The sequence below is a fragment of the Sarcophilus harrisii genome, chromosome 6 (assembly GCF_902635505.1).
Source record: "Sarcophilus harrisii chromosome 6, mSarHar1.11, whole genome shotgun sequence".
In the NCBI taxonomy this organism is placed as follows: Eukaryota; Metazoa; Chordata; class Mammalia; order Dasyuromorphia; family Dasyuridae; genus Sarcophilus; species Sarcophilus harrisii.
The window spans coordinates 187,614,561-187,628,956 of NC_045431.1; the positions used below are offsets into that span (position 1 = coordinate 187,614,561).

The following is a 14,396-nucleotide window of genomic DNA, read 5'->3' on the forward strand; positions in this document are numbered from 1 at the left end:
AAACCCAAGAAATCTGACTCTTAAGACCAATATTGTTTCTACTATGTCTCAGGGCCATATGGATTATCTTGTTTCAACTTCTAGTTGAAAGTGAGACATTACATCTAGTGATCTAGTGATCAGCTAGGCCTAAGATAATCATTAAGGGGTCCCTGAAACTGGACCCTGAAACCTTAATGGTTAACTTTGAAGGACACTTAAATAAGTTAAGTAGAAGCAAGAAAGAAGCCTTTGAAGAAATCCCCAACTATAGTCAGTTTTTTCCTATCTCATCAGCAGGAAACAAACATTCTGATAATGGTCTGCTCACCCTCAACCTAGAGCCCCATAAGGATTTTAGCTATAGATAACCTCTCTTCAACCCATGCAAGTACAAAACAGTTCATTCCATTCCCCAAAGTTTACCTAAATGCATCGTTACACTTTCCTATACTATTTGCTTTCTCTTGGGTATTTTGCTCTGGCTAATTCAGGATCATTATCTGAGAAGAGGGAGCTTTATTTATGCCATCTGCTGCCATTTAGAGAATACCATGAGTCAGCTTTTCAAAAGTGGAGCAAAAAGCTGTGGGGAGGATATTTGTTAAATCAGGAAAATGCCTTCCCTTGGTCACTAGATAGGTGTTGGAGGTGGCAAAGCTCTGCCATAGGCTGTGTGGTCAGCCTTACTGCCATCCCCAGCAAGTGGAAAGTGCTCTGGATTTGGAACCAAGAGAGAGGCTAGAATCAATTTCCAGTCACTTGTGAGCCTGAGCAAGTCACTTAACCTTAGAAATAACTTCATTCTTAAAATGGAGACAATAATTCTTGTACTGCCTCCTTCACAGAGTTGTTATAAGGAAAGCATTTTGTAAACCTTTAAGTGTTACAGATCTAAGAGTATCATTGCTGTTGTCTTATCTATGTTTATAAATTACCCTGGATTTGTATGCAATGCTCTGTGGTAGACAGTGGGTCAGCAAGGATATAAGAGGTAGTTCTTGTGTCTATGCACTTATACAAAGGAAAACAGGACATATGAATAAAATAGCAGGTCCCAAGTACACTGTGCCAATTCCTAGCTATCTCCAAGCTATGTGTCTACATTTTAGCCTTCTTTTCCCCTTTCCCACCAGAAATTCAAATTCATGCCCCTAGCACTCTGGGCTCTGATTGATGATTTTTCACCTTATCTTACACGGTTCTATATATATCATACCACTTCATGGCCATCTCCAAGCCATGCTACCACATTTGCCATGGCTCCCTTTTGCCAACTCTTGCTCTACTATATACACCATTTTACTTCTTTAGAATATAAACTCCTTGAGCAAGTTGGAATTATGCCCAAAGGGCTATCAAATTGTACATACCCTTTGATTCAGCAGTGTCTCTACTGTATCTCAAAGAGATCATAAAAAGAGAAAAGGAACCACATGTGCAAAAACATTTGTAGCAGGTCTTTTTATAATGGCAAAGAACTGAAAACTGAGTGGGTGTCCATCCAATGGAGAATGGCTGAATAAGTTATGGGATATAAATGCTATAGAATATTATTGTTCTGTAAGAAATGACCAGCAGAAGAATACAGAGAAACCTAGAGAGACTTACATGAACTGATGCTAAGTGAAGTGAGCAGAATCAGGAGATCATTATACATGACAACAACAAGATTATATACAATGATCAGTTCTGATGGACATAGCTCTTTCCAACAGTGAGAGGATTCAGACTAGTTCCAATGATCTTGTGATGAAGAGAGAGCCATCTACACCCAGAGAGAGGAGTGTAGGAGCTGAGTGTGGTTCATAGCAGCATTTTCACTCTTTGTTGTTGTTTGCTTGCATTTTATTTTCTTTCTCATTTTTTTTTCTTTTTGATCTGATTTTTCTTATGTCACATGACTAATGTGGAAATATGTATAGAAGAACTGCACATGTCTAACATATATTAGATTATTTGCTGTCTTTAGAGGAAGTAGGGGAAGGGAGGGAGAAAAATTTGGAACACAAAATTTTATGAGGATGAATGCTAAAAACTATCTTTGCATGTTATTTGAAAATAAAAAGCTATTATTAAAAAATTAAAAATAATGTCCCCCCAAAAATAATATAAGTTCCCTGAGGACAGAGATTGTCTCATTTGGTTGTATTTGTATCTCTAGTTCTTAGCACAATGTCTGACATGTGATCAATCCTTAAATGCTTTTTTCTTTCATTCATTAACCAAAAAAGACAAACAAATTAACAGTACTACAAACATTTATGCCAAGTGCCAGATGACAACACAGTTGAAGCTGTAATAATTCAGAAGAGAAAGTCTAAATGAAAAGGGAAGACTTTATGGGGATGATGGAACTTCAGCTGAGCAGGGAAGGACAGGGAGGATTTATACAATTTTGGAGGGAAAATACCAGAAGCAATTGTAATAAGATTTGCCAATGAATTTCCAAGCAGGTGGGCTTCTAATGGAACCAAAGCTCCACGCAAGGGAGTAATGTTGGAAAGCTAAATAGAAGCTGGGTTGAGGAGACCCTTGCCAAAGGAAAAGACTAAAAGGAGAATTGAGTTTATTAGCTAGTGAGGAAGAGACAGAAGGAAATAATTATTTTCGAGAGGAAAGGAATATTAAAATTACCTGGAGCAAAAGCTTATCTGCAGACATTCTGTGATGGCTATATAGTAAGCGCTGATAAAAGATGCTTTCAAATATCATTATTTGGTGTTATTTCAGGTGTCCTTGGGTAAAAGTGAAAAGAGGTAGAAGGTCAAGCTTAGTGATTTGGCAAGTTCTGCTCCTTTATCTGAAGGGACCATGGGCTCAGAGACAGAAGACTTAGATTCATATATATATATATATATCTGTGTTTCTTACCAGCCATGTTTCTCCTTGCACTCTAACAATGTTTTACCTATAATAAAGGCCCAGAATGTATTTTCTGATTGATGGCCTTGAGTGCAAGGCCAGGCAGGCCCACTAGTGTGGAGCAGTAAAAAAAAAAAAAAAAAAAAAAAAAAAAAAAAAGGGATGGAATTGGGAATGCGAGGACCTTACTTCTAATCTTGCCCTCTCCTCCCTGTTAGGTCTTGGCCACTTACCTTCCCCTCTCCAGATCCAAAATGATCATCTGCCATCTTTTCCAGCTCTAGATTTTATATGGAATATCAGACAAGAAGACGCAGTATATTTATGGATTTTACATTACACTCAATCCTATGTGGATTGAATTTTTCAAACTTTTATGTCTGACAAATCAGTCAGATCAAATACTAATGAAGGGGTTAGGTTAATTCTTATTTTATCTTATATATTGAGCTCATCCCTAATTGTGAGTTTATGCTGTTAGATAAAGAGTCTTTCCATCAAAGCACATGGTCTAGGGGATAGGAAAGGCAGATCCAAATCCCCTTGGATAGGACAGAGAAGAGCCTGAATCAGAATTTGTTCACATCAAAGCTTCCCAGAGTCTGAGGACTAGGTAGCAAATACTCATGACTTGCCTCTTACTTTGAAAGAATGAGCTGCCAAAAAAAACCAAACAATTTTTACTTTTACTTTTGCAATCCTCCATACTTAGGCTATATACTGTACATCAAACCAGAAACTTTCCTGTATGAAATATGAGTATAGATTTCTAGGCTGATTTTTTTTAAATGCAGGTAATATATTCAGAACTGTTTGACAGCAGTATTTTTTTTCATAAACATATCCAGATGTTGCTAATTCATGTATTTTGGGAACTGATAAAAGATTTTCTATTTCTAGGAAGGGAATTCCTCTTGAACAAGTCACACATGTGGAGAGGGAGCAGACCAAGCGAGTTATATACTCAGTGGTATATGGAGCAGGTAGGAATTGTTTTCAAATATATTGTATTCCTTCAGTGTGGCTATTTGGGGATAATAATTATTCATCTCATGACCTGAGCTTCTATCTGGTATGATTCTATTGTAGAACCACGCCAAAGATGTGTAAATCTAATAACAAAAGTATTTAAGATGTAAAGAGACATAATAACAATCTAATCTCTGCACTCATGCATGCAGAACTACATACTCCAAAGCCAAAGGACTTCCCATCTAATTCCTATTTATTTCTTTTAACTTCCCAGTATAGAGGGAGGTCATAGATGTTCCTGAACTTGGCTCTGAAACTCTGTTTTCTTATCTGCAAAATGGGGTAATAATGCCAGTATTATCAACTGCATACAGTTGATATAAGACTCAAATGAGATACCATGCCTATAAATGTCAGCTGTCATCGTATTGTCACCCTTATCAACTCTCCAATCCAGAAGAGCCACTGAGGTTCAAGAGCATTTGATCATACTGGTTGCCTTCTCTCCTTGGGCAATCAAAGCTCCAGCTTGCCTTTCTTGGCCATGAAACCAACTTTTCCCCTTTTTAAAAAAAATTCCCACCTTATAGAACATTTCTTACCTTCTAAAGTCTCCAGCTAATAATGTCAACACATTGCAGGTTTTTGAAAGGATTAAGCATCATGGGAGATATGGTCTCAAGCAGTAGAGGAAATAAAGTCAATTTTCTTAAGAGTTCATTTTATAAGGACAAATGAAAATTGTTACATAATTTATTAATATTTTGTGTCCTATATTTTAGTGACCCTTAGAAACAAGCACAAAAAAGGAAATTCTCAATTTACATAAATTATGCCACAAATTTCTGACTTATATTGGCTTGATATAATTATCAATTTCCTAAAACTGGGAGCTGTCCAACAATACCCTGGGTTTCTTTGGGTGGCAATGAATTCTCTCTTGCAGGCACTGGAGCAAAGCTGTATGAGCACTTGTCAGAGGCACTGTACGAGCAGTTTGTACCCTATGAGTGTGGAACTAGATTCCCTCTAGCTCCTGTCTACATTAGAGTCTTATAATTATAGAAGTTATTAGGAACTCGGAATTCTAACTTCCCAGTGACTGGTTATATTCTTGGCTTATCCCGCTGTAGCTTGGCAATGCAGACTATAGCAGTACTGTGGTACTAATGAGAGGCAGCTTATTATAGTAGAGAGAGCCAGCCTTGGAACCAGAGGACCTGGGTTCAGTTCTGCCTTTTATACATCCTGTCTGTGCTACCCTATAAGTCATTTAGCCTCTCCATACTCTCAGCAACTCTCATAAGACTACAGATTGAACAAAAGGTGCCAGCCTGCATTGCAGGGAAGGTCCTTGTACCAATGAAATCAAAATTTTACTCCCTACATTAATAAAACCCAGTCAAACCCACCTAATCCAGGATTCAGTTGCATTGCAGTTGTAATCACACTTCATTCACACCCTCCTTGTATGTTCTGTGGCTTAGTGGTGACTCTAGGTCCTCAGGGACTGTACCAGTGAAGCACAAATTCCGACCGATCTTTTCAAGCTAGAAAGCCTTGGAATTTCAACGGACAGTGGGCCTTCTGACACCCAGTCCAGTTAAATGCAGAGAGCTCCTTGCCAAAAATTCGGCCTCAAAGGAAGAAACTTTTTCCAGTCATAGCAATTCACCAAGATTAGGTGGAGACTCAATCTCTCTTATACCACATGTAACAGGCCATAGTTTCCTTGCCTGTTAAGTGGATAGATTGAACTATCTAGAGATCTCTGAATTTGCTTTTGGCTCTAGCAGCCTATGATTATATGTGAGTATGAATAATTGTCCACCTGGTGATATGAAGTCTGCCGAGCTCACCATTGTTATGTTTTGAGCAAAAACTCTTGAGCATTTTTGTCCCTTTATTCTTAACAGGTGAAATTTTCTAATTGTGTGTCCAATTCTATAAAATATCCTACAAGAACTTTAATTAAATATATTAATATAATTATATGTTATATATTTAACAAGGCAATGTTTTGTGCTTTTTACATATAGTCTTCCCAGCCAAATACAAAATATAATTCTCTATTCATTTGTGTCTCTCTTTCATTTATTATGATTTTATTGCAGTCCAAGCTTTCTTTTAAATTAAAATATAAAGAGATATCTTAAGCAAGGCAGTCACATAACAGAATATTATCTGCACTCATGCATGCAGAACAACATTGGCCAAAGCCAAAGGACTTCCCATCTAATTCCCCTTTATTCCTTTTAACCTCCCAGCATAGAGGGAGAGGGAGATCAGGAGAGGGAAGGTGGTGTTTGAGCTAAGCTTTAAAGAATAGTTGAGTTTCCCTAGGTTGAAGAGAGAAAGGTGAGAGATTGGCGGCATAGCCTCTCACCTAGTGGAATGTCTCTAGTTCTTCTTTATCAAATATGTTAGTTCTTGATTTGGCCTCTATTCTATTTAATTTTTTAAGTTTTTCATTGAAAATGTATGTAAAATTTAGTGAATGCCATGTTGGAATCAGAGGAAATAATTATATACTTTTTATAACCTGTCTAGCATTTAAAATCCTCTGTACTCTGGTTTGCAACTACCTATACAAGCTTATTTTTCTTCACACACTTTATCTTCTGGTCAAACTGGCTTATAATTTGTTTCCTTAACATTTCAATTTACTGCCTGCATTAATTTGCAAAAGCCATCCCTCATGCCAGACATATATCTCTTCTTAATTTGTCTTCTTCATCTTATCTTCCCTGAAGATATGATTCAGTTGTTGCTTCATCCATGGAACCTTCCCAGTTGTTAGATAAGTTATCTGTGTATTTGTTGTTGCTCAGCAGAAGGCATGCTTTTTGAGGGCAGGTATTTTTTCATTTTTATTTTTGTATACCCAACACTGATCAGCACAATAGAGACCTTTTTAAAAAGGTTATTGAATTAAAATCAGGTTTTAATTCAATATTTTAAAATCCATGTCCATAGGTGGGAATAGCATTTAATGCAGTCTTTTGCATATAGTAAACCATCAAATTTTTTGAATTATTAAAATGAATTTAATAAAACAAAACCTCTACTCATATTCTAATTCTGGTTCCATTGTTAGTTAACTATGTAAAATGAACAAATTATTTGCTTCTGGTCTTTGTTTCCTACTCTATAAAAAGAAGATGTTAAATTCCCTCCCAACTTGGATGTCTATATTCTATGTTCTGTCATAATATTTTCTCTGACATTTTATGTTCTGTGCCCTAATACCTTTCAAGGTCATTCTGTGTTGTAATGTCCCATTTAACTCCAACATTTATGTTCTAAAGTAATATATAGTTTAGAAAACTCTATAAAGTATAATTATAGCAATTCTCCAATAGAGATAATATGAAACCTAACATTTTAACATACCCTTCTCCTGGCCTACATATCTCTATTCACATTTTCAAATCTCAATCATCCAAGATAAATTATAAAATTCTCTTTGTACCTTTCAGATCTCATAATATGTGGTCTAGTTTACTTTATATCATCCACCTTGTCCTCTGTTAATTTTCTAATCCTTTTATCTCTTTATAAGTATGGTGATCATATTTTCTAAGCATAATATCAGGACAGGCGATCTAATGCAAAATAGTCTTTGTGTTAATGCTCCTTTAAAATACACTTTCTGTTCTTCAGATCAGGACTCATGAACAATCTGGCATATACAGTAATGACAGGTAATTCATTCTCATAGAAATCTTTGAAGTTGAGGGATTTTGTTGACAACATCCTCTAGACCTTAAAATACACTCGTTCTGCTTTTTTGATGTCTGCTTGCCCAGGTACTACAAACATAGTGATAGCTCGTGACTTTGTGTGATTTGTTTTCCAAAAGACATCCTATTCTCCAAAAACCAAGTGGCAAGTTAGAAGTCATTTCATCTTTTAGTATTTCCTTTTTTTTAACCAGCTTGTAAAATCCTGTCTTTGTCATTAAATTTCAAAGTTTGACATATGAATGAGATAGCTTTAAGATTCCTTTAATATAGCTACTGAGTGGACTGCATTTGTCCTGTTAATATCCCTATAGCCCTACTTAGGCTAAATTCTGGCCATCCCCCTTATTCCATGCTCCTTATTCTCCTCTCATTGGAACTTCATACTCTACTCCTATGATTTTAGATGCTGGTAAGTGAATGTTTTCCTTATTTCACTGGGAACCAGGTTTCCATATCATTTCCCATCCATTGTAACAATATGCTGATGCATTCATGGCCCCCTCCCCTCTCTAGTTTGTCTTTATGTGTTGACTTTCCCTTTAGAATGTTAACTGATTGAGGGTATAGATTGCTTTATCAACATCAGCACTGTAGAGGTTCAACTAGCAGTACACAGAAACTCACTGGTTATAGGGATGAGGAAAAAGAAAAAATCAAGGCTGTCTCTAAGGTTGTGAACTTGAGTAATCAGAAGGATTGGGTTACTCTCAAAATAAATGAGAGTTCAGAAAAGGACTAAGTTTATGGAGAAAGATAATGAGTTTTGATTTTGACATATCAAATCTGAGCTATATATAAGATGTCCAGGTGGAGATGTCCATAAGGCAGTTGGTAATGAAGGACTGGAATTCTGGAAAGAAGGTAAAGCTAGATATTTTTATTTGGGTGTCATTCATATAAAGGTGGTAATTGAACCTATGGTAGCTGATGAAATCTCCAAGAGAAAGAATAAGAGATAATGGAGTATTTGAAAGACCACATGCTCAGGGAGCAGAAGATAGATAATAAACTAGCAAAAGAAACTTAATAAAGAACAGTCAAACAAGTAGGAGGAGAACTGGAAGGGAGAAATGTCATGAAAATCAAAGAAGAGAATATCTTCTGAAGCATGGGTCAATAATGCGCAAAGGGTCAAGAAGGATGAGAAAAGGGATCAGATAAATAATTCATCATCTTTGAGAGAGCAATTTCAATAGAAAAGGGAAAGCAGAAGACAAATTGTGAGGATTTGAGAAATTAGTGGGTAATGAAGACAGGGAAGCAGAAAGTGTATATGATTTTTGTAGGAGTTTATCAGATGAAGGAGGAAAGCTGTAGGAGATAATTATAGGGTCAGATGAAAGTTTATTTAAGTAGAGGTAAGACTTAATTATTGTGCAGGTGGAGGGGAAGAAACCAGTAGAAAGGTAGTGAGTGAAGTTGAAGAAGCAGGAAAATGATCAAACAGAAATGCAAACAGAGAACATGAGACCCACAGCACAAGTGGAGGGGTGAGCCTATACAAGAAGTAGGGCCATCTCTTTCTCAGAAATTAGAGCCAAGGAGGAAAGGATAAGGTTTTTGAGGATGAAAGTTTAGAATAGGAGTAATAATAATAATGGTGATGATGGAGTTCCTTAGTTTCTCCAGGAAGCAATTTCATTCTCTAAAAGATAAACAGTAGAAATAAGGAGATAGAATATTTGAAAGAACCACCACAGAGAGCATGATAAAGAACCAGTCATGGAAAAATACAAGTATTTTTGTGCAACAATGAGATTTTATACCCAAATATATCGTGGATCCAGTTGGCAGGATTATATTACCAGTAGTGCTCTGACGTTCAGGAATATGAATGGAAGTTAGATTGGAAAAAAGGTAATCCTAAATACAGAAGAAGGGGAGAGTAAATGGTGAGAGGATAAGGGATTCAAAGGTGGAGACAATGCATAGTTGAAATGGTTAAATGGAGTCATGACTATAGAAGGGAGAAATGAGACCAGAGCAAAAATGCAAGAGAAATATAAAATATCTGACCTCATAGTAAGAAAGAAAAATGGATTTAAAAAGACTGGATTTGAGAGACTAGAGGACCAAATATAGTACAGAATAATTGAAAAGGCATATCCTTGGAGTCACAAGACGATTTTACTTCTTGGTTCTGCTCCGTATCACTACCTTGAGAAATCAATTGCCCATTCTGCTGCAATGTTCCTATGTAAAATGAAGGATTAGAATAAATGGCTGTCAAGCTTCCTTCCATCTCCTGTGATGGAAAAAGGAATTCCAAAAGTTCAGCATCAATGCAAACAAGAGTTTTAGATGATGTTGACCAAATTGTGATCCTCCCAGTGGATAACTTAGCTAGAGTAAAGCTGTACATGGTAGAAATTGAACAGGTCAATGAAATAACAGGCTAGAATCTTCATGTACAAATCAACATGAATTCCTCAAGCATGAGGGTAAATATGAAGAGAAAGACTGTGAGCAGGTAAAGAACACATTGAAAATCTGCAGGCTACAGATGATAGCAGCAAAGATGGATATTATCATCCTTTTAGCTACCCAGGTAGCCCATAATTTTTTTTATTATTTTTAATTATTTATTTATTTAAAGATTTAAATATTATTTATTTAAATATTTTAAACTATTCTTAACTCTTTACTTTCTTCACCCCTCATATATACAATCAGTTACCAACTTAATGTTTCTATACTCAAAATTTCTCTCACATCTACCTCTTCTCTCCATTCCTTTCACATTGAAGTCCTTTTCACTTCTTAGAATAACCTTCTCATTGGTCTCCCTGTTTCTAGATCTTTCCTTCTGTAGCCTATTCTTCATATGACTACCAAACTAATATTCTTAAAGTACAGTTTTAACCATGTCACTTCCCTGGTAAGAGGATCATATGGGGAAAACCTATAATTTCTGGTCTTCATTCTACCATACTCAATCACTTTTTCAGCAGCTTTTACATTGTTTTGTTTTAAAATTTGTATATTAATTTTTTTAATTAAAAAGGGTTTTTTCTTCTTTCTTCCTCCCCACATAAAACATACATATACATGTGTGTGTATGTATAAAACATAGATACTGTTAATTTGTGATTTTCTAAATCAATGTGCAACAAAAAGAATCCATTTCTATTTGAGTTTGACACTACTGCTCTAGAAAACTAAGGACTACATCAGGGGAACAATTGTGATATTAATAATAACCTAGCTCCTTACCCTTATTCAAATTGAGCTAGTTTTTTTCCCCTAAAAGGGTATTAAAATAACTTCAAGATTTGATGGGCTTGGAATTAAAGACTGATACTACTGGCATTATCTCCTGGACATTTGAGTACAAAATACCCACGAGGAGCTCCAAGTACTTTCTGAAGTTTGGCTGGTCCACTTTGAAAAGCATCTCAAGCTGGAGTGTTTTTTGCTTAGCTCAGTGGTTCTCCAAGTATGGTCTAGAGAATCCTGGGGATCTCTGAAACCCTTTTAGAGGGTCTACAAATTCAAAAATAGTTTTTATTTCTAATATGGTAAGTGTCTATAAATATAACCCAGATAAACAAAAACGCTTTGGAGAGATTCTCAATAATTTTTAATAGGATAAAGATACCTAAAACAAAAGTTTGAGAACCACTGGAGCCTTAGCTCTTATAGCTTGAGATATCCTCAATGCATATTCTCATTGAATATCTTCCAACTATGACTAAGTAAATCTTTTTGTTAACTGTTTAAAAAAAAAGATCCCATGTCTCCTAATTCACATATTCTACATTCCAAGATGAACTGGATGTTCCCCAAATGTGGCATTCCATCTACTATTTCTGTACTCCATGCCCCAAAATATATTCTCTTACACTTCCTCTTCCTGACTTCTTAGTTTCCTTCAGGGCTCACCTCAAGTATAATCTCATACAAGGCTTTTTCTAATCTATCCCACCCCCATTCTTGACTCAATAGTTGGACATTTCCATCCATATTATTTTGTATCTTTTATGTGCTTACCTGTACTTATTTTCCCAGTAGAATAGAAGGAACTGTTTTGGTTTTGTTGGTTTATTGCCTTGCTATTGATGCTTGTTGAATTGAACTGACCTGAACTGAATCTGAGCAAGGTGATACAGATAGAAGGAACTAACCTAAAAATAAGTTGTTAAGAGATTTCTGCAGAGGAAGGAGCTAAAAGTGCTAATGGGAAGCAAGGGAGGTATCAGCTCCTCCTTCTCACCCTGTGTGTTGGACACATGAAAGAAAGGAGCAACCAGAACTGGAGTGAGTGAGTGGGGGGTGAGTTATCATCTGGAGAAAGCCAGGTTTCTGTGGACACAATTTGGAAAGCTTGGTGGGGGGAAGAGCTCTAGAATAGAGTGGAACTTGTTAAAAAGATACCAGAAGGAACATTATGAGGGAAGGATCAAAGGAGATGGGGGTGGGGAATTTGAGAAGATGAATGTGAAAGATGAGTATTGGTAGAAGTATCAAGGAAAAGAAATGACCACTTCTGAGAAATAATAGGAATTAGGAGATTAGGTGGTATGAATCTACAGTCATATAAGACAAACAGAAGAGTTTGTAGGTTATCTTAGTGGCAATAAGGAGCCCCTGAGATATTTTGAGCAGGGCAATGACAGTCAGATAAGTTCTCTAGGGAGATTTTTAGAATAATTAATGGAGGAGAGATTGGAAAGAGAAAGACCAAAATCAGGAAAACAATTAGAAGGTTATCATCATACCAGTTAAGAGGTGATGAGGGCCATCCGTGAAAGTGTCAAGGAGGGCCTGGAGTGCAAAAGATATTGTGGAGTGGAATCAATAAGATGTTCCTTGAAGGTTCCTATCCCTTAAGCTTAATTTTAATAGTTTTAGCGTTTATAACTACCCAATGTCAGTTTTAAATGAATAAGTTATTTCACCATAGCAATAGCTCATAGGTTTAAAAAAAAAAAAAGTCCTAATGGCATTTCAGAAAGGCCTATATGAACCTCAACTCATCAGAGAGTTCTATTTGGGGAGCTTTGGCAATGCCTTATCTCACTGTCAAGCTGACCCTAGGATATGGCCCTTTCTGGAGCAATTTCAAACAGAAGATACAGATACCCACCCCGCCTGAGCAAACAACAGCAGACACGCAGTAATTCCAGCTGTCAGGCATGCGGGACAATGGAAAAATTAGATGCTAAGGCTTGGGGTGGAAACTTCGGTGTCACCAACTGCCTCAGCTAAAAGCAACGAAATTACCCTTTTCATAAACATCATAGCTAATGACTCACCGTTTGTTTACAAATGGTCTCTGCTCCCTTCTGGAAACGCTCCCCCAAGGTGCCAGACTGACAGATGTGAAAACTTTCTTTGTGCTAAAATAAGAGTAAGAAAGCGTAGGGATGGGCCCAGGCTCTTAGCGGGGTCGGTGGACACTCAGGTTTGAACTCCCAACACCCCCACTCCCACCCACCCCCCCGCAATGCCCCTGGAGAAAGGTGGAGTGAGTGGGAGCGAGGCTGGGAAGAAGGGTCAGACGCGGAGGCAGGGCAAGAGAAGCGTCGGACCCGAGCACCCTCCTTCAGCCAAGCTAACCTAAGGGAAACTGCAGGGTCCGAAACAGAATGTAAAGCCCTGGGAGCGGTGGAATGGAGACAGCCGTGAAATGTCTCTCGGGTACTGGAGGACCCGGACTTTCTGTGCTCTTGGCTTCTGGAAAGGAAAGGGGGGAGGATGTGATGCTGAAAGGATAAGCGGCAATCCGGGGGCTTCTCCAAGAGTGCCTCGTCTCGTTAATTGAGAGGGTCGTCATTAATAGACCATGTCAACTTGGAGAGTGACCTAGTCTTATAGTTCCCTTAGCCCGGTGCTTTTAGCATTGGTGGCTAGGGTGCCTGCTTTAGGATCTCAGCTCCCTAAATAAGAGTTGAAATTGCTTCTTCTCTCCATTCTGGGTTGTTTTTTTGTTTGTTTGTTTTGTTTTTGTTTTGTTTTGTTTTTGTTTTTGAATGTGTAATTTCTTTTTGGCCATTTCCAGACTGAAAGAATGAGGTAAAATATCAGGCATAAAAGGAGCAAAAGTGCTTTTATAGTGGAGGGGAAGAAGGGAGAGGGTTTGAAATTGGCTCAAAGAAGAAAAAAATCTAACTCACATTATGGGAAAGTAGGAAGAGAAGGGGATAAGAAAAAGGGGTGGGACTTGATGAAAGGGAGGGAAGATCAGGATTGGTAAAAATCAGAAGAAACAGAATACTTTTGAGAATGGACAGGAAAAAGGGGGGGGGATTATTAGGGAAAATAAGAAGGGAAATATATAGTACTTATAATTAAAAAAATTTTAACAAGTTTTTTATCCAAGACCTCATTTCTCAAATATATGGATAACTGAGTCAGATTTATAGAAATAAAAGTGATTCCTCAATTGGTAAGTGGTCAAAGCATATGGGAAAATTGAGCCCGCTAATGCACTATTGGTGACATTGCATACAGATTCAACTGTAGAGCAGCTTGGAACTCTATCAAAGGGGCTATAAAATGTATGCATATTCTTTGACCAAACAATACCAGTCCTAGTACTATATCCAAAGATGAAAAACAAAAAAGAATAGGATCTACATATATAAAAATATTTATGGCAGTTCTTTTAATGATGTCAAAGAACTGGAAATTGAGGAATTGGGGAAAGGCTGAACTACTTGTATATGACTGTAAAGAAATACTATTGTACTATAAAAATGATAAGCAGAATACTCTTAGAAAAAACCTGAAAAGGCTTACATGAGCTGATGAAAAGTGAAATGAGCAGAACCAGGAGAACATTATATGTAGTACTAGCAATATTATATGATGATCAACTGTGAATGACTTAAC

At 37.0% G+C, this 14,396-nt stretch overlaps 1 protein-coding gene across 1 annotated transcript in view; it reads left to right on the forward strand.

The window, feature by feature from the left end:
* Positions 1-14,396, forward strand: part of POLN (DNA polymerase nu) — a 303,684-nt gene that overhangs the window by 228,201 nt on the left and 61,087 nt on the right. Inside the window, exon 18 of the mRNA XM_031942946.1 lies at positions 3,745-3,827. Within this exon, the coding sequence (XP_031798806.1) occupies positions 3,745-3,827 (83 nt within the window). The remainder of the gene's footprint in view (positions 1-3,744; positions 3,828-14,396) is intronic.